Below are 27,054 nucleotides of genomic sequence, written 5' to 3' on the forward strand. Positions count from 1 at the left end.
TGCTGGCACCCCAGGTTCTAGTCCTGGTTTGGACGCTGGGTTCTGTACCAGTTGCTCCTCTTCCAGTCCAGCTCTCTGCTGTGGCCCGGGAAGGCAGTGGAGGATGGCCCAAGTCCTTGGACCCTGCATCCGCATTGGAGACCAGGAGGAAGCACCTGGCTCCTGGATTCGGATTGGCGCAGCATGCCTGCCGTAGCGGCCATTTGGGGGGTGAACCAACAGAAGGAAGACCTTTCTCTCTGTCTCTCTCTCACTGTCTAACTCTGCCTGTCAAAATAATTTTTAAAAAATCAATTAGCTATTTTTTTAAGAAAAAGAATAAAATATTCTTTGGGAATGTAGACAGTGAGAGACAGAGAGAGAAGGTAGAGAGAGAAGGGTCTTTAATCCGCTGGTTCTCTCCACAAAAGTCTACAGCAGTCAGGACTGGACCAGATGGAGGCCAGGAGGCAGCAAATAGATCTATCCATTAATCATCAGTTGTTCCCGGTGTATATATTATTAGGAAGTTGGGATTACAATTGTAGCCCAGATTTGAGCCTAAGACTCCAACATGAGATATCAGCATCTCAAGCAGTATCTTCACACTGTGCCAAATGCAAACCTCTTCAACTCTCGCTTTTTCCTGTTTCTTAGATTGCTTTACGTTATTTCAACACATGTTTAGTGTTGCAACACATGTATATAGCGTAATCTGCTCAAATAATACAATTAGCATTTGCATATCCTAGTTTTTTAAAAATAATTGGAACTTAAAAACTCTTTTCTCTAGTTCTTTTTATAGTTTAGAATGTTATTGTGAACTATAGTCCCCCTGCTGTGCTATAGAACACTGGGAACTGTCATTTTTATCTAACATGTTTGATACCTGTTATTGAACATCCTTCAATAGCCCCTCTGTGTCATCTTCTCAATTTCTTTACCATTGTTCTAAGTTCCAACCGAATTTTTTAATCTTGCATACATTAGAAAGAACGTGCAGTATTTGTGTCTTTATGTCTGGCTTGTTTTATTGAACACAATGTCTTATGGGTTCATACATTTTGCTGCAAATATAAAATATAATCCTTTTTATGGATGAGTAATATCCAATTACATATACATATATATATTTCTTTATCTATTTATACACTGACAGACAACTAGGTGGATTCCACATGTTTGTTATTGTGAATGGTATTGCAGTGAAAACGGGTATGCAGATATCTCTTTGATAGTGTAATTTCCTTTTTTTTATTTGATCTCCCAATTATTTATTTATTTTTTTAAATTTTATTTAATAAATATAAATTTCCAAAGTACAACTTTTGGATTATAGCGGCTTTTTACCCCCATAACCTCCCTCCCACCTACAACCATCCCATCTCCCACTCCCTCTCCCATCCCATTCACATCAAGATTCATTTTCAATTATCTTTTTATACAGAAGATCAATTTGGTATTTACTAAGTAAAGATGTCAACAATTTGCACCCACACAGATACACAAAGTATAAAGTACTGTTGGAGTACTAGTTATATAGCATTAATTCACATTGAACAACACATTAAGGACAGAGATCCCACACGAAGAGTAAGTGGACAGTGACTCCTGTTGTTAATTTAACAATTGACACTCTTATTTATGACGTCAGTAATCACCCGAGGCGCTTGTCATGAGCTGCTAAGGCTATGGAAGCCTCTTGAGTTCACCAACGCTGATCTTATTTAGACAAGGTCATAGACAAAGTGGAAGTTCTCTCCTGCCTTCAGAGAAAGGTACCTCCTTCTTTGATGGCCTCTACTTTCTGCTGGGACCTCACTCACGGAGATCTTTCATTTAGGTCCATTTTTTGTTTTGTTTTGTTTTTGCCAGAGTGTCTTGGCTTTCCTTGCCTGAAATACTCTCATGTGCTTTTTAGCTGTATCCGAATGCCTTAAGGGCTGATTCTGAGGCCAGAGTTCTGATTAGGACATCTGCCATTCTATGAGTCTATTATGCATCTTGATAGGGTAATTTCAATTCCCTTAGATACATACCCAGAAGTGGGATAGCTGTGTCGTATTGTAGATCTATTTTGAGATTTCTGAGGAAACTGCACACAGTTCTCCATGAAAACTGAACTAATTTGTATCCCTGCAACATTACGTAAGGATTTCCTCTTCTCTGCATCTTTACCAGCATTGGTTAGCTCTTTTGTCTTTTTTGTAATAGCCATTCTAACTAGAGTGAGATGATATCTCCCTATGGTTTTGAGCTTCCTTTCCATAATGGCTAGCAATATTGAGCATTTCTGCATGTTTGTCTGCTTTTTATTTTTTTTCTCTTGCCTGACTGCTCTGGCTAAATCTTCCAGTACTGCAGTGAAAAAGAGCAGTTAGAGTGGATATCCTTGACAGGTTCCTGATTTTAGAAGAAACGCTTTCAGCGTTTCCATGTTCAACATGATATTGAATGTGCGTTTGTCATACATAGCCTTTATTGTGTCAAAGTATGTTTCCTCTATTTCTAATTCATTCAGGGTTCTTATCATCAATGAATTTTGAATTTTATTGAATGTTTTATCTGAACCTATTAGTGACTGTAAGATTTTTATCCTCTATGCTGCTGAAGTGATGTACTATGTTATTGATTTTTGTTGAACAATTCCTGTATGCCTGGGATAAATCCCACTTAGAGTGAATGACCTTTTTTGTGTGTTTTCGGACTAAGTTTGCTAGTATTTTTTTTTTGAGAATCGTTGCTTTTATATTCACTAGGGATGTTGATCTAGAGTTTTCTTTTTCTTTTTTTTTTTAGATCCTTGTTTGATTTTTAACAATTGATTTTGGAAGATTCCCAGTTGCTAAATTTTTGGGGATAGTATGAGAAAAGTTGGTGTTAGTTCTTCTTTGTAAATCTAGGGAAAATTAGTAATGTAGTCAATCAGCACTGGGCTTTTCTCTGTTGGAAAGACTTTTATTTTATTAATTATTCAGTTGAATTATTGGTTATTGATCTGTTCAGGTTTTCTATGTCTTCATAGTTCAGTTTTAGAAAGTTGTATGTGTCCAGAAATGTTCACTTCTTCTAGGCTTTCCAATTTAGTGGTATATTGTTCACAAATGTCCCTAATAATGCATTGTATTTCTGTAGTATTAGTTGCAATAGCTCCTTTTTCATCTCTAATTTTATGTATTTGAGTCTTCTCTCCTTTTTTCTTGGCTAGACTAGCTAAAAGTTTATCCATTTCATTTATCTTTTCAAAGAACCAACTCTTCATATCAATGGTATTCTGTTTTGGGGGGTCATTATTTCATTTATTTCTACTCTGATGTTTGTTATTTCTATCCTTCTACTAACTTTGAGTTTGGCTTGTTGTTGCTTTTCTAGTCCCTGGAAAGGCATCTTTAAATTATTTGAGATTTTTCTTTATACACACACACACACGTGCACATGTGTATATATATATATATAATATGCTTATTACTTTACACATCTAGTCAAAACTGCTTTTGCTGTATCCCATAAGTTTAAATTTTGATATGTTGCATTTCTATTTTCATTTGTATCAAGGAATACTTTTCTTTTAATTTTGTCAAAAACTCATGGCTTATTTAGAAGCATATTGTTTACTCTCCACGTGTTTGGATAACTCCCTATATTTCTTTCATTGTTGATTTCTAGTTCTACTATACCACAGTCAAAAAATAATATATGATATGATTTTGAGTTTTTTGAAATTTTTGAGAGTTGTGGCCTATTGCATGGTCTATCCTAGAGAATGTTGCAGTTTCTAATCCAAAGAATGTATATCCTGCAGCTGTTGGCTGAAATGTCCTATAAATATCTGCTGGATCCATTTACTTAATGGTGTAATTTAACTGATGAGTCTTTGTTGTTTTTTGTCTGGATAATCTGTCCATTGATGAAAGTGGGTGGTTCCCATAATTATTGTGTTGGAGTTTATCTTGTCCTTTAGAACAAATAATGTCTGTTTTAAAAGAAGGGAGTGTTCTGGCGTTTGGTGCACATATATTTATAATCACTACATCTTTTTGCTTAATAAATTCCTTGATCATTATATGAAGACTTTGCCCTTTTTTCAATTATTGTCTTGAAGTCTATTTTCTTTTATATAAGTATTGCTACTCTTGCTTGCTTTTGGTTTCCATTTGCATACAATATCCTTTACAATCATTTCACTTTCAGACTAGACTTGTTTCACTGGTGAAATTATTTTCTTGCAGACAGCATATCATTAGGTCTTTTTGCTTATTCATTCAGTCAGTCTATCATTTACATGGAGAATTTAGTCCAAGTACAATCAAGCTTGTTACTGATAAGTAACGACTTTTGTCATTTAAAATTTTTTTCCTATTATTCTAAATATCTTTTTGCTATTTTTCTCATATATTTTGAACTTTCACAAGTTTCCATAATGCCTCCCCTTCTGTATGAAGGACTCCCTTAAGCATCTTTTGTAAACTTGATCTGGTGGTGGTGATGAATTGTATGTTCTTTCTTCCCCTGGAAAATCTTTATTTCTCCTTCATTTATGAAGTAGAGTTTTGCTGAGTATGATATCCTTGGTTAGCAATGCTCTTTTTCTTGCAGTACTCAGAATATGTCCTTCCATTCCTTCCTAGTCTTTAAGGTTCCTGTTGAGAAATTTACTCTTAGTTTAGTGACTTAACATATTTATACAGATTTTAGAATTGTCTATGTTGTACTTTTGAGAGTTTTATTATGAAGTGATCTTTTCTGATTCTATCTATTAGGACATATCTTTTTCAGGATTGGGAAGTTGGGGCCAGTGTTGTGGCATAACTGATTAAATAGATAAAATATATTTTAAAAACAAAAAGATTGGGGAAGTTTTCAGCTATTAATTACTTATGTAAGTTTTATATATATATGTACATACATACATATATATATCTTTACTCCTTAATTCTTCTATAGAAACATTCACTATTCAAATATTTATTAATTTAGTAGTGTTCCAAAGTCTCAGAATCTGTTTTAATTCTTTTATATATTTTACTTTGTTTTTTTATGTGACCAAGATATTTAAATACTTGCATCCATGTTCAGACATTTTTTATAGAGATTTTTATTTATTTATTTGAGAGGAAAAGTTACAAGCAGTGAGAGGGAGAAATAGAGAGAAAGGTCTTCCAACAACTGGTTCACTCCCCAAATGGCTGCAATGGCTGGAGCTGAGCCAATCCAAAGCTAGGAGCCAGGAACTTCCTCTAGGTCTCCAAAGTGGGTTCAGGGGCCCAAGTGCTTGGGCCATCTTCTACTGCTTTCCCAGACAATAGCAGAGAGCTGGATCAGAAAGGAACAGCTGGGACTAGAACCGGTGCCCATATGGGATGCCAGTGCCACAGGCAGGGGATTAACCTCCTGCACCACAGCACTGGCCCCTCGGATATATTCTTTCTACTATTTGATAGTTGTGAAGACTCTTAATTTTTTTGTCTGACAGTTTTTTGTTTCCAAGATTTCTGTATTTTTTTTTGAAGATTTCTATCTCCTTGCTGAATTTCTTATTTATATCACACATTGTATTCTTGACATCATTCAACCATGTGTCTTTATTCTCTTTTATCTCCTTGAACATTCTTGTAATTATTCTTTCAAATTCTTGTTCAGCTATTTCATCAATATCACTTTCTTTGAAATCTGGTAAAACATTATTATGTTATCTGAGGGCATGGCACTGCCTGCTTTTTCATACTTCCTGTAATCGCACATTGGTTTGTATGCATCTGGCATATTATTTGTTTCTATATCTTTTAATAAGTGGTTTTGTAGCCTAAAAGTTTTACCCTCAAGATGTGTTTTCGAGTATTGATTTTGTAGGTTATTTTGGCTTTAGTCCAATTAGATGCTGCAGTGTAATCTCCCAAATCTTCTTCCATGGTAGTGGCAGTAGTGTCAGTGAATTCCTCTTAGTATCAGCATGGGCAAATGGGTCTCAGCGGCAATTCAAGGCATGTTGTCTGAGGTTCTTGGGGTGCTTCCCTCAGTCTGCATAGTTGGGGTCATGGGAGCACCAAGTTGCAGTTTTAAAGGAGTTGCTTGAATCTGTATGTTGCAGGAGCATGGCCAAGGTTATAGTAGTACCTCTCCAAAGTCAGATAGAGGTTCATGGGTCCCCACGGGGCAGGCACCAGGTTTCTATGCAATATTTTGTCACCTACCTACTTTTCTTCTCCCAGGCAATTACTCTCTCCATATTATGCGGTCTGGGGTTATGGGAGCTATGGAGTGACCGATCTTGTGTTCATCTCAACAGCAATGCTAGATCATATCCAGAGACCAGAGCCTGCCAAGACTGGGGAAACACAAGAGACCAGCATCTACTTCTTTCCAGACTTCTTGCTGCAGTGATGGACTTATGTTCCAAGGCCACAGCAACCACAGCACAGGGGATAGTGGCCAATCCAATGGACTGGGCCACTAGTCTCCACTTGGGAATGGGGCAGATCCAGATGTTCATCCAGAGTCACTGGCCTGGGCAAAAGGACCATTAATATCTTCTAGTGATGGATTTACCAGCTTCAAGATATAGCCTGTGTTCACTTAAGTGCTCCACTCCCCAGTAGCTGGAGTCTTGTTACTTACTATCTGCCCAGGATTGGAGAAGGCATGATGATGCAGTCCCTTTGTTGCCCAGGCTGACCTTGGCACAGGGGACACTATCTAATTGTGGTCTCAGCTCAGCAGACCCAGCCCTGAGCTTTAAGTTCAAGACCTAAGCTCATGTTTTACCAAACTACCAGAAATCAGAAACCTGCTTCTCTGTCCAACTGAGGATTGGGAAGGTTTGATGGAGGTAATCCCTTGGCTGCCTGTCTAAGGAAAGTCTCAAAAGTTCACTCTATAAATTCTAGTCCAGGGGCAGCGATGGCAGGTTCTTTCCAGGTGTAAATAGCAGGCCTCATGCTGAGTTTCAAGTCTAAAGTTCAGATTTATTCCCTCTTTCTCTCCCAAGCAGAATATCTCTTTCTCTCTGCTATATGACTTAGAGTGAGGGAGGAGTGATGTGGGCAACTCTTTCCTAGGACGAATGCCTTCTTCAACGCATATTTACTATTAATGTTGTACTAAAAACAGGTGCTGTAATCTCCACTGGCTTCCCTAAGTCTTGGTTGGGGGATGGCTTGCTGCATGCATTGCTGTTTGAATTTGTGTCTCTTATCTTTCTTGTTAGAATTTAAAACCTAATACTTTCCCATTAATCCAACAAAGTTGTTAAAAAGTTTGCTTATCTCTGCCAGCACCGTGGCTCACTAGGCTAATCCTCTGCCTGTGGCACCAGCACCCCGGGGTTCTAGTCCCAGTCAGGGCACCAGATTCTGTCCTAGTTGCTCCTCTTCCAGTCCAGCTCTCTGCTGTGGCCCGGGAGGGCAATGGAGGATGGCCCAAGTGTTTGGGCCCTGCACCCACATGGGAGACCAGGAGGAAGCACCTGCTCCTGGCTTCGGATCAGCGCAGCGTGCCGGCCATAGCAGCCATTTTGGGGGGTGAACCAACAGAAGGAAGACCTTTCTCTTTGTCTCTTTCTCACTAACTCTGCCTGTCAAAAAAAAAAAAAAAAGTCTGCTTATATCTTCATCAAAACTGTTTCTACAAAGTGGGCAATTGCAGCACTCTTAGTATCCCTATTAGGATGTCTGTGACCCATATAAGAGCTCCTGGACTGGAGTCCCAGCCCCACTTCACATTCCAGCTTCTCGCTAATGTGCACTCTGGAAAGCAGGAGATGATGGCTCAAATACTTTGGTCCATGCTAACCATGTCTGAGATCTGAAATGAGTTCTGAGCTCCTGGTTTCAGCCTAGCCCTGTCCTTTGTTGGGGGAAGGGGAGGAAGTGAGTTAGCAGATGGAAAGTTTCTGTTTCTTTTCTTTCTTTTAAAAACTTGCCGCCGGCGCCGTGGCTCACTAGGCTAATCTTCCACCTTGCGGCGCCGGCACACCAGGTTCTAGTCCCGGTCGGGGCGCCAGATTCTGTCCCGGTTGCCCCTCTTCCAAACCAGCTCTCTGCTGTGGCCAGGGAGTGCAGTGGAGGATGGCCCAAGTCCTTGGGCCCTGCACCCCATGGGAGACCAGGAGAAGTACCTGACTCCTGCCATCGGATCAGCGCGGTGCGCCGGCCACAGCACGCCGGCCGCGGCGGGCATTGGAGGGTGAACCAATGGCAAAAAGGAAGACCTTTCTCTCTGTCTCTCTCTCTCACTGTCCACTCTGCCTGTCAAAAAATAAAAAAATAAAAAAAATAAAACTTGCCATGGAGCCCCTAATCACCTTAAGCTTGGTGGTAAAAATAGCATTTTAAGTGTTAAAGTGATAATATGAATAGGATTAAGTGTTAAAGTGATCATTAATTGTTAAAGTGATAGGATTGTTTGGTAATAATAATAGACAGAATTAGAAAGCAGTGAATGCTCCAACATAGGAAACAGTCCATGCAGCAGACTCATAGTATGACAATTGCTTTAAGTAGTACTCTGACCTTAAAATCATCCCTTAAGGCATTCTGGTCTGGTTGAAAAGCCCATGAGAACATGTGGCAAAAAGAGTCCTACCTGAAGGGCCTCTGTGGGTGAGACCCCAGTGGAAAGAAGTGGTCATCAAAGAAGGAGGTACTTTTCTCTGAAGGGAAGTGAGAACTTCCACTTTGCTTATGACCTTGTCTAAATACGGAAGGAGTTTGTGGATTCAAAAGGCTTCCATAGCCTAGTTAGCTCATGTCAAGATCCTGGGGTGATCACTGACATCATACCTAAGAGTGTTAATTGTTAAATTAACAAGAGGGGTCACTGTGCACTAACTTCACATGCAGGACCTTGGTCCTCAAAGAATTGTACTAATAATAAAACTTGTTCTCAAAAATTTACTTCATTTTAGTGTATTAAGTGAAAGATATTCTTATGCCCCATGAGTTATAGTTAGTCTAAGTGCTCACAAAAGATGTGTCATTCTTGAGTTATTCTTTAAAGTTAATTAAGTCCCCCCCCCAAAAAAAAAAAAAAAAAAAAAGAATGCATAAAGAAAAAAAGTGAAATTAACTTGGAGATGCAACGACTTTGAACAGCCCTTGTCTCAAATGTTGAGGAACAGTTTTGGGTTTTTTTTTTTTTCATACAATTTGTTGAACTCTTTATTTGGTATAGAGTTAATCTTTTGTGTATAAAGTTAATTCAAAATAGATGTTAGTTAAAAATAAGACTGGGAATAGGAGCAGGAGGAGGAAGAGTGATGGGAGTGTGAGTGAATCACTATGTTCCTAAGATTATATTTATGAAATGCATGAAGTTTATATTCCTTAAATAAAGTTTTCTTTGGGAAAAAATAAAATAAAATTTTAAAAAACTAATGAATTAATTTTAAAATTGTAACCTCTTTTTTAAAGAAAAATAATTCCTTTCTACTAAAAAAAGAAAAAGACTTTTGAGTTCTTTTAATCTCTCAAGGTCATAGGACCTGTTTAAGTGAAAAGATAATGTCACAAGATTGGCCAGCTTTTTAGTGATGATTGGTCCTCTGCTCACAATAATTCTATCTTGACGATTTTTTAGTTCAATGAGCTTAATTTAAAATAGGTTGTTTACATTACTCTTAAAATAAATTTCCTTTCAGTAGATACTGTAAATAATACCTTTTTATCCTTAATTATTCCTGGTACAGGTACATACACGTCATTATACTTACTATTGTTTGAAATTAGAATCCTAATTGGAAATCATTAATTAAAAATATTGTAATTTTAATGCATAACTCCACAAATAGACATAAGAAAAAAGAAAAACAAATATTTATACAACATTCCTCCACCACAGTTTAGTTCCATTGTACAAAATTCCCAAGACACCAATTCCAAAATGTTATTTAAAGTATTTTATTTCAACTTATTTATTTGAAAGACAGAGAGACAAACAGAAAGGCAGAAAGAGAACTCCCATCCCAAGATTCACTTCCCAAATGCCCACAAACCAGGACATGATCAGGATGAGTTAAAGAGCTGTGAATTCACTCTGATTTCCCTACAAGGTGGCAGTGACCCCAGAACTTGAACCATCACCTGCTGCTTCCCTCGATGCACATTACTAGTATACTGGACTTGGAAGCAGAGCTGAGACTTGAACCAAGTCACCACAATATGGGATGTAGACATCTCAAGCAGCATCCTAACAACTGTCAAACAACAACCCACAAAAGGACATTTATTGAATCAACAATGTTCAGAGAACAGAATATAAAATTATACAATGCATCATTTATACTCTTTAATAGGTGGTTTTTACATTATTATAGTATTTTTGGCCCAAAAAATCTTCTTGGAAAATGAAACATACACTATTTTTAGGTGAGAAAAACTGTTGAGAAAAGTTGGAGAAATGAAGCATATACTATTTCTAAGTGACTACAGTTGGTGTAGAAATGACAACTGGTAGTGATAACTGCTAACTCTTTCATACTTTCCATTTGTGAATGATAATTGTACCAGCCTTTTTTTTTTTTTTAAGATTTATTCATTTATTTGAAAGGCAGAGTTACAGAGAGGGAATAACACACACAGGATGTGTCCATCTACTGGTGCACTCCTCAAATGGCTTCAATGGCCAGTGCTGGGCCAGGCCCAAGCCAGGAAGCAGGAGCTTCATCTGGGTCTCCCATGTGGCTGCTTTCCTAGGTGAATTAGCAGGGAGCTGGATTGGAATGGAGCAACCAGAACTTGAACCTGTGCCCATATAGGATGCTGGTGCTGCAAGGCAGTGGTTTAGCAAGCTGTGAGAGCACTGGCCCCAAGCCAGCTTTTGTGGTAGATTTTTCCACTTGCAAAATTTGGGGTCAATGTCTGAAGTTCCTGCCTATTCTCAAAACTGAATTAATTGTCTCACAATATTCTGAGTGAACATCCCAAGCCTGTTTTATAGCCAGTAACTAGAAAAAGCTTACCTCCTAGCCTCAAAACTCCTGGCACAAAAGCATTTAAGCCACAGGAAAGCAGTAAATAAGCAAATACCTGGGATGCATCATCACGCATGGAATGTCTCTGCCAGGGACCACACAAAACTGATATTCTGAAGTCATAACCCATGATATATTTAGGGTGGGCCCTACTCCAAGATAACCTGTGTGCTTACAAAAGAAGATGTCGGGTCATAGACACAGGGAGGAAGAACCTGTCAGCACACAGAAAGAAAACAGCTACCTGCAAGCCCAGAAGAGACTCTCAGAATAAACCATTCTGAAGGTACCTTGATCTTAGGTATCTTAGCCTCTGGAATTGTGAACAGTGAATTTATGTCGTATGAGATCCCAGAGTGGGGGGACTTTATAATAGGCGCTCTTGCAAACTGAGAGAGTGTAAGAAGAGACGAATGTATCTTCACCTGAAGACAAATGAGAGTTGAGCATATAAGAGAAGGCATTCAAGATTCCATGACCAAAAAGTTAGAATTAAGCAAAATGGAAGAAACAAGTACACATGGAAAAGGAAATACAGAAAACATTGAGAAAAGGGACACATGTGAACCAATGGATCATTTATTATTTAGTGTAGCAAGTATTTCTACAAAGTTTTAATCTTCATATTACTTTTTCATTGGCTAGCTTTGAAAAGTACTGTATTTCCCCATATTGAAAGCGTTTACTCATTTTTCCATCTTATTTTAACATAAAATCACAATTTTGAAAATATCATTAATTTTCAATTTAATGCTTATACTTAATCTGAAAACAAACTAAGGGTGGATGAACTATTTTTAAAAACTTTCCCACTTAAAATAAGTTTTAAGGCTTTCCTAAACCAAGGGTAAAATAAAGCATAAATTACAGGATTCATGGCTGAGTTGTAATAAGCACACCAACAGCAGATCTCATAAATATAGGCAGGGGTTATAAAGCCCATAAAAGCATCAACTAATGTTTCAATCGTATATGGTAACCATGACATCATAAATGCTATCACCGTGACCCCCAGGGTTTTAGCTGCTTTTCTCTCTCTCTTGGCTACTCTGGCTTTGTAACTCTCTGAGGATGAGTCTGCTTTGCTACTAGTAGATTCAATTTTTATTGCTTGTTGCTTAGCTACAAGAAAAATCTTACTGTAAAGAATTATCATAACAAGGGTCGGTATGAAGAACAACAGGCAATCTATCAAAACCCAGTCTTGGTTCACAGCAATTTGACAGCCCCCTATACAGTTAAGAGCAGTTACTAAGCTTTCCATCCCATCATCATTGAGACCTGTGGCGAACACGGCCCAGCTGTACACCAGGGGCAGGATCCAGGAGATGCTGATGCAAATTCCTGACACAGACATGGTGAACTTGGCAGGATAGACCAGAGGGTCAGTGACAGCAATGTACCGGTCGATGGAGATGAAGCACAAGTGGAAGAGAGAAGAGTAGCAAAAAGCCGCATCACAGCAACTGTGAAAAGTACAAAACTTGCTTCCAAAATACCAGCAGCTCTCCACGGACCTGACCATGCTGAAGGGCATCACAGTCACACCGACCAGGAAGTCGGCACCGGCCAGGGAGGCGATGAGGAAGTTGGTGGGAGTGTGCAGCTGCTTGAAATGAAGAACTGAAGTCATCACCAGGAGGTTTCCAAACACAGCCATCAGGGACCCAAAGCCAAACACTGTGTACAGGAGCACCCGGGACCCCGGCGAGTAGGGAGTTTTGATGCAAGATCCGTTCACATTCTCAAAGCAAAGCTGCGCTGCAGGCTTTGTGAAATTGCTGAGCATGGTTCTGCTTCTTAGATGCTTGCTGTGCATCTGCTTCCTTCGTGGTGGACAATCATAGCCTTGAGTTCTGAAAATTTAAAAAAATTCAAACTTCATATCTTAGCCACAGCTTTTATATATTGCCTGTAACTTTTTCCATTGTGGTTACAAAGTAAAATGAAATGAAATTTTAAAATGTAGCACTCATTGTCTCTGTCTTTAATCATGTATTTCTGTGATTATGTCCTAAACACATAGTCAACCCCCTACCAAATATACTATAGATTTGTTCAGCCCCAAATCATATTATCTGAATTGAATGAATTTTAATTTCAATACCTATTTTTCTGCTTCTGTGGAGGTCTTCCTTGCAAAAGAAAAGCACAAATAATGTAATCATATGTTTAAAAAATCACCTTTTATTGGCTTCCACTTCCTAGAATGTTATAGGGAGCCAGCCAATCAACTTCACTCACTATGGTTTCCTAACAAGGAGTCCCTATGGTGTAAGGTGTGAATCACAAAAGGAAACTTACTTCTAATCATTATAATTCATAAGTTCTTCTACAAAACATTTCTTTATTCTGTGCTACTTTGTAAAATCACATGATTTTTATAATGAGAGCATTTTTTTAAAATTTGACTATCTGAATAGTCTAGCCCAGTATTTGACACTAATGTTGCCTAAAATCTACTTGCAAGACTGTATACAAAATTTGTAAGATCCAGTGCAAAATAATAATACAAGGAACCTTGTTAAGAAATATGAAACTAATTTTCATTAAAGTAGTAATGCGTGTCACATGTGTTTATGTCTAATTTGAGTCTCAGCACGCACAAAGCCCACCAATTACCAGTTTCTCCTTCTTGCCAGTTTCTGAACCACTATGATATGGCTTGTATCACAATCTTTGACTTTCAAAACCATAAACCTAACAAACTCCTTTTCATTATAAATAACCCAATCTTTGGGATTCGTTTATACCAACAGCAGATGGATAAGATAATGAAGTATTTTAAGAGGGCAACATTGTGGCACATCAGGATAAGCTGCTGCCTGCAGTGCCAGTATCAGTGTGAGCGCTGGTTCTAGCCCCAACTGCTCCACATCTTTTTAAAAAAAAAATTTTACAGATTTTATTTATTTATTTGAAAGGTAGAGTTACAGACAGTAAGAGGGAGAGACAGAGAGAAAGGGCTTCCTTCCGTTGGTTCACCCCCAAAATGGCCGCAACAGCCGGAACTACGCCGATCTGAAGCCAGGAGCTTCTTCCTGGTCTTCCACGCAGGTGCAGGGGCCCAAGGACTTGGGCCCTCCTCTACTGCTTCCTCAGGCCATAGCAGCTTTCTGCTGGGACTAGAACCGGCGCCTATAAGGGATGCTGGTGCCAGAGGCGGAGGATTAACCTACTGCGCCACAGTGCCAGCTCCTCCACTTCTAATTCAGTTCCCTGTTATTGGGTCTAGGAAGGCTGTGGAGTGTGACACATGTGTTTGAGTTCCTGCCACCCATGTGCACATGCCTCTAAAACTAGAGGCTTTCTCCTTCTGGGAAATAATCCATCCACACTTGAGTTTGGGTCTACAGTCCCCAATCATTTCACTTCATTGCATGTTGTTACCCATCAATCTTACAACATGGTAACTGGAGGTATAAGACATCTGTGAAAATGATAAAAACTTTACATTATATAATGATTATATTTACCCAAGATAGGCTCAACTTTCTCCTCAACATGACTAGACTTACGACAACTCTGACTTCTCTTTTCTTAGAGCCCTGACTTTAGAAAAACTGTAGTTGTAAATTCTTTCTTTGTTCCTTTCAGATATAAATGTTTTTAAAAGCTTTCTGCCAGTTTTATAACCTGGATCAGTCTTTCTGAAGGACCTAGAAGCCAACCCTCTTAAATTTAATCATCCAGGAAGCTATCTCCCTATCTTCCAGTTTCTATAGGAAGGTAAGATCCTAACTTCTGAGGATGCTTTTCTCCATGTTGAAAGACTAGCTTCTGTCATGAAAATATGAGAAAGTTTACTTTAACTTCCTGTAAGACCAGTTAACAAATGCAGATGGCCTGGAATTACCTACTCTTCAGCTCTTAAAACCTCTTGAGCTCTTTGTTTCAGTACAGCTCAGCTCAAACTGAGTTCTGGCCTCTCTCCCCTGTTATGATAGTCTTGAATAAAGTCTTCCTTGTCTTTAACTTTTGTAAGACTTTGTTTTTTTTTTCTTTTAAAGATTTATTTATTTATTTGAAAGGCAAAGCTATAGGGAGGCAAAGGCAGAGAAAAGAGAGAGAGAGAGAGAGAGAGAGAGAGAGTGTCTTCCATCTGTTGCTTCATTCCCAAATGGCCACAATGGCTGGACATGGGCCAATCTGAAGCCAGAAGCCAGGAGCTTCCTCAAGGTTTCTCATGCAGGTGCAGGGGCCCAAGGACTTGGGCTATCTTCCGCTGTTTCCCTAGGCCACAGTAGAGAGCTAGATTGGAAGTGGAGCAACCGGGACTTGAACCACCACCTATACGGGATGCCAGTGCTGCAGGCAGCAGCCTTACATGCTACACTACAGAGCCAGCCCCCAAGACTTTGATTTTGACACAAAAAGATAGTATGGTGTTCATTAGGTAGCCATTTCATGTAGCTGTCACTACATTTAACATTGAGCACTTACTTCTCACACACGTGACCTGAAGCTGAGTTGGCTCTACTTAAGGCTGTGGTTACTGGGGAAGGGGAGAAGAAAACTCAAGTAACAATGCAACCCCTTGAGTGTTCTATTTTTTAAAAATATTTATTTATTTGAAAATCAGAGTTACACAGAGAGAGGAGAGGCAGAGAGAAAGAGAGGTCTTCCATCTGCTGGATCATGCCACAATTGGCCACAACAGCTAGAGCTGTGCCCATCCGAAGCCAGAAGCTTCTTCCTGGTCTCCCAGGTGGGTGCAGGGACCCAAAGACTTCAGCTGTCTTCTATTGCTTTCTCAGGCCATAGCAGAGAGCTGGATCAGAAATGGAGCATCTGTGACTTGAGCTGGCACCCATATGGGATGCCGGCTCTGCAGGAGTGGCTTTACCCGTTACGTCACAATGCCGGCCCCAAGCATCCTATTTTATGTCACTATATTCATAAAATTTTTGTTACTATAACAAAATACTTGAGATAAACTACATATAAAGAATAGAGGTCTATTTTGGCTCATGGTTCTGGAGTTTCACAGTCCATGGGTCAGGTCCAGTTGGTTTCGACCTCAGATCGGGGCAGCTGATGCTAATGGAAGAATACCTATGGAGCTTGGATCATATGGTGGGCCAAGGAGAAGAGTTGGGGTCTGAGAATACAAAATTTTATAACCAATATTTTGAGAATTACTTTCTGAGGGTTCACCATGGATGATCTAAGGACCTCTTGATAAGCCCACAACATCAACCTCTTAGTACCATGGTCACAGGACTTTGAGGTTTAAATAAATTCCTATATGACTTCAAGGGCCAAGTTGTGTACAAACCTGAACAGTCACATTGATTCTTACATTGATGGTACTGTGCTGAATGAGCAGAGTAACTAACTGACATTTTGCAAACTGAAGTCCTTGGTAAGATATGTGTTTCCTAGGAGTTTTCAGATAAGCCCTCTGTAGGTGTGGGGCCCTTCACTTTATTAATTAGGGATATCCCATCTAAAAGGAAACAAATGACATAATTTTGTATCTCTTGTACTGAAGAAGGATACACGGTGTTTGGTAGAACTCTTCAGGATCTGATGGCGACACATTCACACTTCGTAATACCACACTGGTCCATGCACTGGGTGATAAAAAATTCTTCCAGTTTTGTGTGGCCCTGAATGAGAAGACTGCAGTGGTTCTGGGGTACAGGATAAGTGCCACATAGTGTAGTGATTTTGTAATGAATAAATTTGTAGTGGAAGAAGATCCAGTGTAGATTTTATAGGTGGCTCCACTGGGAGAAACACAAGGCAGTCCTTTGGGGTTCTGGAGTAAGATTGTGCTATTTGAGGTTAAGACAACTCTTGAAAGATGGCTGTGGTATGGTACTGAGCCCAGATAGTGATAGGATACTAGACTGTGTAACATCAACTGATCATGTACCTGAAACTACTTATTATTATGAGTTTGTTATTATGAATTAAGTCTCATTGAGTCCTCAGATAAAAATGATACATCTGAGACTGAATGCTAGCTAAGCCAGGAGACACACACAACCTCCATGAGCTCAGAGCCCCCTGTTACTTAGCTCCCCTACACCAGTATCCCCTCTGCCTCACACTCAAGGCAACTAGAAAGGTGGTTTTACAGAGATCCTGTCTCTGCATGTGTGTTAACCAAAGATGAATTTCAGTTATGTTATAAGCTCATTTCGTGTTGGCCTTGCACAACTTTGTAGAGGGAAAATCTTCCCAATTGGAGTGGATTTGGATTTACCTGATTGATATTAACAGAGTGAGACTAGAAAATTGTCCCATCTAAATGAATCTTCCCTAAAATTCACTCATAGTATTTTATTATTTCTATAGATGATATTTTTCTTAACTTCTACAATTTTTCTTGTATCTTCATCTGCTACCAGCTCAGAAGGCAATCCTCTGGGAATGGTATGCTTATTGTTATACTTTCATATAAACAATTTAATTCACTCAGCAAACATTGTTTTGCAGCTCATAGTACTGGTTGGAAAGGACACAGCACAAGCAGATTGATCACAGCCTAGAACACAGGGGAGCTCCAAGGAGACAGCAGAAAGTATGGACAGGGTATGTGGGGTAGTTCCAAATGGATTTTTCTTGCTTCACAAATTTAACTAGGACAAAGTACACCAGGGATTTGTGTGTATTCTTATTTTTGAAAGGGTCTAGAATGATCTACAATGCTTATCTTGGTATTTTCTTCAGTAAATGCTGAAACAGTACCTACTGGCCTTAGATGTGTATGTGTGCTGGGGACAGGGGGACAGCGTAAGATATAAATGTCTGCTCCTATGTCTTCTCTGGAAAGATAATCTATGACTCTTCATTTCTTTTTTTTTTTTTTTTTTTTTTTTGACAGGCAGAGTGGACAGTGAGAGAGAGAGACAGAGAGAAAGGTCTTCCTTTGCCGTTGGTTCACCCTCCAATGACTCTTCATTTCTAAGACATGCTGTTGGAGGGCTGGCACTGTGGTGTAACGGGAAGAGCTGCTGCCCGCGGCTCTGGCAGCCCACATAGGCAGCAGTTCAGGTCCTAGCTGCTCCACTTCTAATCCAGTTCCCTGCAGCAGCGGATGGTCCAGGTGCTTAGACCCCTATACCCATGTGGTAGATCCCAAAGAAGCTCCTGGCTCTCAGCTTTGGACTGGGCCAGCTCTGGCCATTGAGACCATCTCAGCAAGTAGAAGATCTGTCTCTGCCTCCCTCTCTCTCTCTCTCTCTCTCTAGCTCTTTCAAATTAAAAATAAATAAATAACAAGTAAAAAAAAAAAAAAGGAATGCTGTTGGTTTTTCTGATTGATTTGATTGATTCACAATGATGGTAAACATTGGCCATGAAGACAAGCATGAATCTAAATATCCCAGCTCTGGAATTTAGAGGATTCGCCTGTCCTGAGCTTGTTTCCTGATTGATAGATCTTCTTAATTGCTAGTAACAAGAACAGAATATTAATTCTAAACACCCATGTGAAAGGAATGTAAAGAAGCAGTTTGTTCAAATGCCCTATTATTCTGTAGCAACAGGTAATCTTTAATCTGCGCATTTGGATTTCTGCTGTCTTTATTCTTAGGGAGACTGGAAGTGATCGCTTCTCTTCCGAAGTTTTCTTTTTTAATTTTCTGAATCAGCAAAATGGCTCCCACAATAGAACTCACAGCTCTTCCTGAGCCCTCATTTATAATTATAAGATAACATTTTCAATACTGTATACAATAGCCAAATGGTCTTTCTGGGTTAACAGAATTGATGATATGACCAGAAAATCAATGTTTTAAGGGTCTGTTTTGAAAATGTCTCAAATAGAACAACCTTATAGAATCCTGTCTACTGAGAACATTTAGAAAATATGAAACAAAAATATTTAGCTTATTTACTGGCTCCTTGGTCTTCAAAATTTGAATACTTAATCTGCAGATTTGTTTTACCTCATGGTCGGTACAGCATAAAATGTTAATGAGAATATTCCCTTATTATTGCCATCTTTGATGCAGATAATGCAGGACAAGAATGAAAATTTGCCTTGATTTCTGATGGGCTTGGGAGCACTCACATTTGGTTCCTAACCTCACCTGGAGTCCTATTGAGGCCCAGTAGGCCCTTCAAAGAGAAAGAGAAGGAAAGAAGATCATGAAATGGCCTTTACATTTGCATAAGGCTTTGCCATTTTCAGACTATATCTCTATGTATTTTCTCTTGATGTAAAACAACCCTGTAATATAGGCAGGAATGAGAAAAAAAGGCTTTCCAGAAAAAAAAAAAAAACCACGATATTTTCAGTGAACATTAAATTACTTGATTTACAAAGTGTAGGAATACAGGTACTTCAAGAAGTTTATGGAGCAGTGAGCATTTGGTACAGTGTTTGGTTGGCACCGCTTGGGACATCCACATCCCATATCGGAGTGCCTGGCTTGAATTCTGGCTACCCAGCTTCCAGCCCTGCTTCCTGCTAATGTGCATTCTGGGAGGCAACAGATGATGCCTAAAGTACCTGGGTCCCTGCCCAGCTTGAGTGCCGGCATCCCATATGGGCACCAGTTCAAGTCCCGGTTGTTCCACTACCAGTCTAGCACCTTGCTATTTCACCTGGGAAAGCAGTGGAAGATGGCCCAAGTCCTTGGGCCCCTGCACCCATGTGGGAGACCCAGAAGAAACTCCTGGATCCTGGCTTCGGATTGTCTTAGCTTTGGCTGCTGTGGCCATTTGGGGAGAGAACCAGCAGATGGAAGATTTTCTTTCTCTCCTCTGCCTCTGTTGTAACTCTGCCTTTCAAATAAATAAATAAATCTTAAAAAAAAAAAAAAAAAGATAAATCCTGGCTCTGCCTTTTATTAGCTGTGTAACCTTAGACAAATGACTTAACCTCAGGCTGATTTCCTCATCTGTGAAACAGATAATATTTCAGGGAAGTTCAATGGTGTTTGATATGTTAAAATTAATAAACACTTAAGATTACAATCTACACATAAAATCTGAAAACAGAATATTGATTACTAGAGACTTAGAAGGGTGGAAGGGATAAAAAGAGTAAGATTCGAAAAAAAAAAAAGGAAACTACATGTGTTTCATGTACTGTGACAAAGGTGTTAATATGAGATGTTAATAGGGGATCTGGGGTGCGGGCTTTTATGGGAACTCATTATGATACTACCTCATAATTTTTGTTTTATAAATTTAAAATTACTAATGAAATACTTTTAAGAGATAAATTTATTTTAGCTCCAAAAATCCCTTGAAATCTATGCATAGATTTTCATATTTGCATTTTCCACGAACTTTTGTGTATCTGTCTAAAGTTGAAGAATTTCTAAAAACCTGAAAAAAAAATCTAAAATACTAATATCCCGTAAACAGATCTAGTTTAAAAATACTTTGTAAAGTAAATGGGAGAAATGGGGAAAAGTAGATAAAAAAGACACAGAAAAGAAGATATGTAGGATCAACAAGTCTAGAGATCTAATGTTGGTAATAAAATTATATTGTATCAAAGATGTTTGTTAAATAAGTACCCTTAGCTACTATTGTCATAAAAATAACTATGTTGGACAATAGATATGTTCACTTCCTTCACACAGTAGCCATTTTACTATCTGTATGTATCCCATCATATCATGTTGTGAACCCAACATATACAATTAAATAAATAAATAATAAAAAAGAAAATATTATAAACATAATTAATATTCTGAATGTAAAATGGCATATATGTTATCTTTAATACTTGCATCAAAATAATTTTATTTTTAAATTAATATTAATGCTTCTGCTTTTTTTCAAATATAAATGCTGTGCTGAAGTGACTATTCTTTGATCTTTAAATAGGGTACGGTATACCAAAAAAAGAGTGAAAAGGCAAATCAAGGGTGTTTCAGCTGACAAAAACCAAGCATTGAATCTTTAAAAATTGTAAACACATGAGGGGTTCACGATTTCCAGTTATACATCAATTATGACAACAGCAATAAATGAAAAAACTCTTCAATGGGAATATTCAGTTAAACTGGGAACCTAGATATTAAAGATGGTTTCTTCTGTGCTCATCCCATGTTACTGGCAGACTTTCACAGTCGTGACTCTACTTGATAAAAGTGCTTTCCTCTTGACCACCCCTGAAGCAAACAATATCATTTGGTCTTTAATTTTTGATGTCTGAGAACTCTGTTTCAATATTTTTTAAAGATTTTATTTATCTATTTGACAGGTAGAGTTGCAGAGGGAAGGAGAGAGCCAGAGAGAGAGGTCTTCCACTTCCTGATTCACTCCTCAAATGGCCACAAAGTCCTGAGCTAAGCCAGTCTAAAGCCAGGAGCAAGAAGCTTCTGGGTCTCCCATGTGCGTGCAGGGACCCAAGTAGTTGGGCCATCCTCTGTTGATTTCCCAGGCCATAAGCAGAGAGCTGGATAGAAAGATGAACAGCCAGGACATAAATTGGAGTCCATATTGTATGACAGTGCTGCAGGCAGAGGCTTAGCCTGCTACACCACAGTGCTGGCCCCTCCATTTCAATATTTTAAAAACTATGTGAAACTCCACACAATACAGCAGTTGTCTTTTCATGTCAAGTAACGGAAAAATGCATGAAGACAAAAGCAACTAGGTATTCAGCAATATTTGTAAATAAACATGTATTTTACTAATACCAATTAAGCGTGTATTTTAAATAATAGTACATATATGTGAGTGACAGCATTTATATGGCTACCACTTGGGGGCATAAATGAATTAAATTACCTTTTTTTTTTTTCAAATGGACATTTTGAGATTCGATAATTGTTTACAGCTCCTGTCTCGAAAGTTGAGGATAGTGCCTTTTTTCTTCATTATTCACTATTTGTAGTATATTTAGTAGTGCAGGGTTAATCTTATGCATATAAAGCAAACTTGTAATGGATCTTGCAAAAAATAAGAGTGGGAATAGGAGAGGGAGGAGGAAGAAAAGTGGGAGTGTGGGCAGAAGGGAGGGTAGGGTAGGAAGATATCGCTATGTTCCTGAATCTGTATATATGAAATTTGTATACCTTAAATTAAAAAGAAAAGAGCCAAAAAATACTTCTTTATAATAGTTCTGCAGCTTTCCCTTGGCCAATGCAAACAATTTGCAGCCAAACATCAGCAGGATTCAGAGACCAAGCTCAGGAATTTGTTCTATTGTCAGATTTTATTTTTCAGAGTCTTGCAGAATGGAATCTACTTCCAAGCTTGGTGTGCCTTGTTCCAAATATATGTGTGGCTCTGCAGCAACTGTATACATAGATGGCAAAGGCATTCATAGCCTATTTGGATAAATAAATGAGGTGCAGAAGAGAGGAGTAGCATGGTACTAAAAATCTAGTTAGTTAGTTCTTTAGGGAAAAAATTAGGACTTTTTGATCGAAAGACTTCCTTTATGAAAGGTTACAGAAAGAGTAGAAAAACTAAACAAGAATATATTGGAAGGATATTTTCCATGTACTGTGGTAGATAAGTGATTGAAAACATCACTGGACAGTATTTATTTTTACAATCAGTTCACTCAAAGTTATACTTTACATAATTCAAGCGAATTGAATAGTATATGCTTTGTAAGTTCTCCTAAATTGCTTTTCTTGCCATTGGTGAGTGGCAATGTGAAGTTCACATTTGGAATCAAGAGAAGAAACACACATCTTTATGAAGACATTGCCAACTTTCCATCAAGGGGACAAAACCTTTGAGCTATTTTCTTAAGGAAAGAGACTAAGGGGACTTTACTGTGATTGTTTGAAAGGTGGTCGAGAGTTTTCCTGGAGACTATGACGTGATCCACAGTTTTTCTGCTATGAAGAATGTTATATTCCTTTCATCTTCTTTAACCTTTATATGTTTTCCTCCTAGCTATGTTCGGCACTATTTGAAAGGTATTAATGCACAAATATAAAAACAACTCACTCTTAAGTTTTTCCTGTTTCATCCACAAAACATTTACTAAGTAATACTTAGATAACTATTTTTACTTTATTATCTTTCCTTTGCCATTCATAAAACAATTTATCACAGATCATCTGTGAAAATCATCTACCAAAACAAAGACTCAAGGTAGTGATTCAGACTTGAAAATACAAATCATCCTGTCATTAGCTCATTCAAACTCCTGTACTGTGAAATATTCAACAAATATTTGAATTAAAATGAATTAAAACTCACACTGAGTTTAAAATGTTTATCAGATGAGAAAATTGAGGTTATTAGCAGAATTTATGTGGAGTCATCAAAAAAATCTATGATAAATGCATATTATGAAGAAAACTATATAAAGATTTAAAAAATTTTGTATCAAAATAAATATCTTTTACTGCCATATTTTCATGAACTTTTTGAAGCATCCTCATATAATGCCAGTTTGAGTATTCGCTATTTTGCAACAATCATTGGTTATATTTGGATCACTCTATGCATTTGCAATGTCTAATACAGTATCTGGTACAGAATAAGAACTGTTGAGTGTTTAGCACATTGGGCTTCGGACACCCATGTCCCATATCAGAGTGCTTGGGTTTGAGACTTAGCTCCACTCCAAATTACAACTTTCTGCTAATGCATAACCTTGAGAGATAGCCGGTGATGGCTCAAGTACTTGGGCCTACCACCCACATAGGAGACTCAGATGTAGTTTCTGGCTTCTGGCTTTGGCCTAACTCAGTCTTGGCTGTTGCAGCCATTTGGAGAGCAAAGGAGCAGATGGAAGATTCTCTCTTTCTCTCTCCCTCTCTCTCTCTCTCTACTTCCCCTTCTCTCTCCCTCTCTGTCACTTTCTCTTTCTCTCTCTTTTAAATAAATGAAAATAAATAAACCTAAAAGTAAAAACTTAAAAGTGAAAAAATGTTAACTTGTATTGATCTAATTTTTTAATTTTGATTCAAATTATTTTAAAAAATCTACAAAAGCCATCTTTTGGTTCACAAGCTTATTCTACAATAACAAATTACATTCTTCAAAACTATAATGTGGGGCCGGCGCTGTGGCTCACTTGGTTAATCCTCCACCTGTGGCACCGGCATTCCATAAAGACACCAGGTTCTAGTCCCAGTTGCCCCTCTTCCAGTCCAGCTCTCTGCTGTGGCCCAGGAGGGCAATGGAGGATGGCCTAAGTGCTGGGGCCCCTGCACCCGCATGGGAGACCAGGAAGAAACACCTGGCCCCTGGCTTTGGATCGGCACAGCTCCGACCATAGCGGCCATTTGGGGAGTGAGCCAATGGAAGAAGGCCTTTCTCTCTGTTTCTCTCTCTCTGTCTATAAATCTACTTGTCCAAAAAAAAAAAAAAAAAAAAAAAAAAAGCAAAAAAAAAAAAAACACTATGATGTAATGTAAAACCATACCTGCACTAATCACATTCTTTGCAAGCATAATCTCTTAAATGGAGAGGAAGAAACTCTAGTATTTAGAAAACACACAAGCTAAAGATCTTTCCAGATGACTTTCTTTTTCTTCTCTTAGAAAACTTTTATTTAATAAATATAAATTTTGAAAGTATAACTTTTGGATTATAGCAGTTCTTCCCCCCATAAACACCCTCCCACCCGCAAACCATCCCATCTCCTACTCCCTCTCCCATCCCATTATTCATTAAGATTCATTTTCAATTATCAGATGACTTTCAATCACTAGAAAGTTCTACACTTCATCTCTCTATAAAACCTTTTCAGGGGCAGGTGCTGTGGCATAGTAGGCTAAGCCTTGACCTGCAGCACTAATATCCCATATGGGCACTAGTTCGTGTCATGGCTGCTCCTCTTCAATCCAACTCTCCGCTTATGGCCTGGGAAAGCAGTGGAACATAGCCTAAGTGCTTCGGTCCCTGCACCCACATGGAAAACCCAAAATAAGCTCCTGGCTCCTGGCTTCAGATAGGCTCAGCTCTGGCCTTGTAGCCATCTGGGGAGAGAACCAGCAAATGGAAGATCTCTCTCTCTCTGTGTCTCTCTCCATCTGTAACTTTTTTTATTAAAATATCCTTGTAGATTCAAAAAAGTTTCAAGAGAAAAATACTGTGTTTACAATGCAAGCAAAATATACATTAAGGGAGATTTTTTGTCCCCAGAAATCTGGTAAATTAGGCAGGAGCTTTTATTTTCTCCTTTGTGTATTTTAGACAATTGAACACTGATCTTCAGTGTGACAGAAATGCCAAGGTTCAAATGATTTAAAGAAACAAGTAGGAATTTAAGGAAAGAAGGTAAAGGAATCAGAAAATCAGAAAAGGATACTAAATGGGAAGGATTCTACACATTTTATTCATTTATCACTAACTTCTAAAAGACAACAAATGCTTTAGAACGACTTGAATGTAGTACCCTCCTACTTGGGAAAAGATTATACTTGCCTCTCCAGATCCAAGTGTTTATTTTTTGCACTTGACCCTAATTCCAAGTTAGCTGTGAGATTCTTGAGTAATCTTTTTAATCTATATCTGCCTCTTCAGAGAATAAATTAGTGGTTGACAAATCACTCTTTAAGACTTTGCCAGTAATAATAAGTTTTACTGCCTTCCGAAACCATGGGTAAAAGAAAGCATATATCAAGGGGTTCATAGCTGAATTATAATAAACACACCACACTAAAATCTCATAAACATAAGGAGGAGTTATGAAATTCATGTAAGCATCAATCATTGCATCAATAATATATGGTAGCCAGGAGACCAGAAAAGCTGCCACAGCTATCCCCAATGTTTTGGCAGCCTTTCTCTCTCTTTTTGATACTCTTTCCTTGTAAGTCTCTGATGAGGACTCAGCTTGGCTGGCTGTACTCTCTATCTTCCTAGCCTGATGCTTAGCCACCAAAAATATCTTACCATACATAAACACCATGGCAACCGAGGGTACAAAGAACAGAAGAAAACAAAGAAGAACCCACTTTTGATTCAAGGGAGCCTGACAGCCTCCTACACAGGTGAGTGCGACTACTAATTCCTCAATCCCTTCTTCATTGGCTCCAGTGTAAAAGATGCAAAAGCTGTAGGTGACAGAAAAGAACCAAGAGAGAGCAATGCATATTCCTGAGACGGACGCTGTGAACTTGGTTGGGTAAGTCAGAGGATCAGTAACAGCAATGTATCTATCAACAGAGATACAGCATAAATGCAATAAAGAAGCAAAACAGAAGGAAGTATCAAAGCACGTGTGGAATTTACAATAGCTCTCTCCAAAGTACCAGCAGCTCTCCACCGACCTCACCGTGCTAAAGGGCATCACGGTGACTCCCACCAAGAAGTCAGCACAGGCCAGGGACGCGATGAGAAAGTGTGTAGGTGTGTGCAGCTGCTTGAAGAGAAGGACAGCGCTGATGACCAGCAGGTTTCCCAGAACAGCCAGCACAGCCCCCAGACCAAGGACTGCATAGAGCATTGCCCGAGGGCCTGGTGAATAAGGGGTTTTAATGCAGGATCCGTTTACATTCTCATAACAGAACTCCACAGCTGCCATCTCGGGGGTACCGTCCTCCATTGCCTTCTTTCAGCTATTTTCAAGTTCCAGTCTCAACACTTTAAAATAAGAAGCAGATGACAATTTCAAAAGTTTCTGAAAGGGAAAAAATAATTCTCTCATTACAACGCCAGTAACTTTGAGAACAATTTTTTTGCATAATATTTTCATTTTGGTCTTTCCAAAAATATTCCTAGGTTTTTAATGTATTAAGAGTGAGGATGTGTTGCAGAAAGACATTAAAATATAGTTAAATACATTACTAAATAAATGGCTAACAATGCACTAACTCTTGTATTAATATAAATGTAACATCTATATAATAGAGTGTAACTTGCTAATCAAAGAAAAACCACTTTGTGTGTGTGTGTTGCCTTACCTTTCGAAAATCTCAACTGAGACTACCTGAGTTGAGAAATAATTAGGCTACCAAAAGCTGAGTTTTATGTACTAACTTATGTCCCCAGAGTAACCACTTCAGTGCTAATGACAAACTAGATTTCATTTTTTCAAGAAGGAAGAAAGACATTACATCTCCTTTAAATTATAATCTCAGAGTCCCTGGAGTCTAGAGTGTGAAGAATGAGGAAGTTTACTCAGAGTAACTTTCAGCATACTCTGATAATAGATTTCTTTCCATGTTGCTTATATTTTCAGAGTTTGTCTTTTTTACCTATTGTGTTTATTCATG

General features: G+C 38.6%; 2 protein-coding genes across 2 annotated transcripts; both read right to left on the reverse strand.

The window, feature by feature from the left end:
* Window positions 1–11,705: 11,705 nt before the first annotated feature.
* LOC100354791 (trace amine-associated receptor 8-like) lies at window positions 11,706–12,749 on the reverse strand. The gene has a single exon (XM_008263528.2). The coding sequence runs from the start codon at window positions 12,732–12,734 to the stop codon at window positions 11,706–11,708; it is 1,029 nt and encodes a 342-aa protein (XP_008261750.2). The 5' UTR covers window positions 12,735–12,749.
* Window positions 12,750–25,337: 12,588 nt separating this feature from the next.
* Window positions 25,338–26,453, reverse strand: TAAR9 (trace amine associated receptor 9). Its single transcript, XM_002714737.2, has one exon. The coding sequence runs from the start codon at window positions 26,382–26,384 to the stop codon at window positions 25,338–25,340; it is 1,047 nt and encodes a 348-aa protein (XP_002714783.2). The 5' UTR covers window positions 26,385–26,453.
* Between the last annotated feature and the right edge of the window lie 601 nt (window positions 26,454–27,054).

The sequence above is a fragment of the Oryctolagus cuniculus genome, chromosome 5 (genome assembly GCF_964237555.1).
Source record: "Oryctolagus cuniculus chromosome 5, mOryCun1.1, whole genome shotgun sequence".
Lineage (NCBI taxonomy): Eukaryota > Metazoa > Chordata > Mammalia > Lagomorpha > Leporidae > Oryctolagus > Oryctolagus cuniculus.

Excerpts from the sequence above, each read along its gene's own strand:
- LOC100354791 (XM_008263528.2), bottom strand. The coding sequence starts at position 12,734 with ATGCTCAGCAATTTCACAAAGCCTGCAGCGCAGCTTTGCTTTGAGAAT.
- TAAR9 (XM_002714737.2), bottom strand. The coding sequence starts at position 26,384 with ATGGAGGACGGTACCCCCGAGATGGCAGCTGTGGAGTTCTGTTATGAG.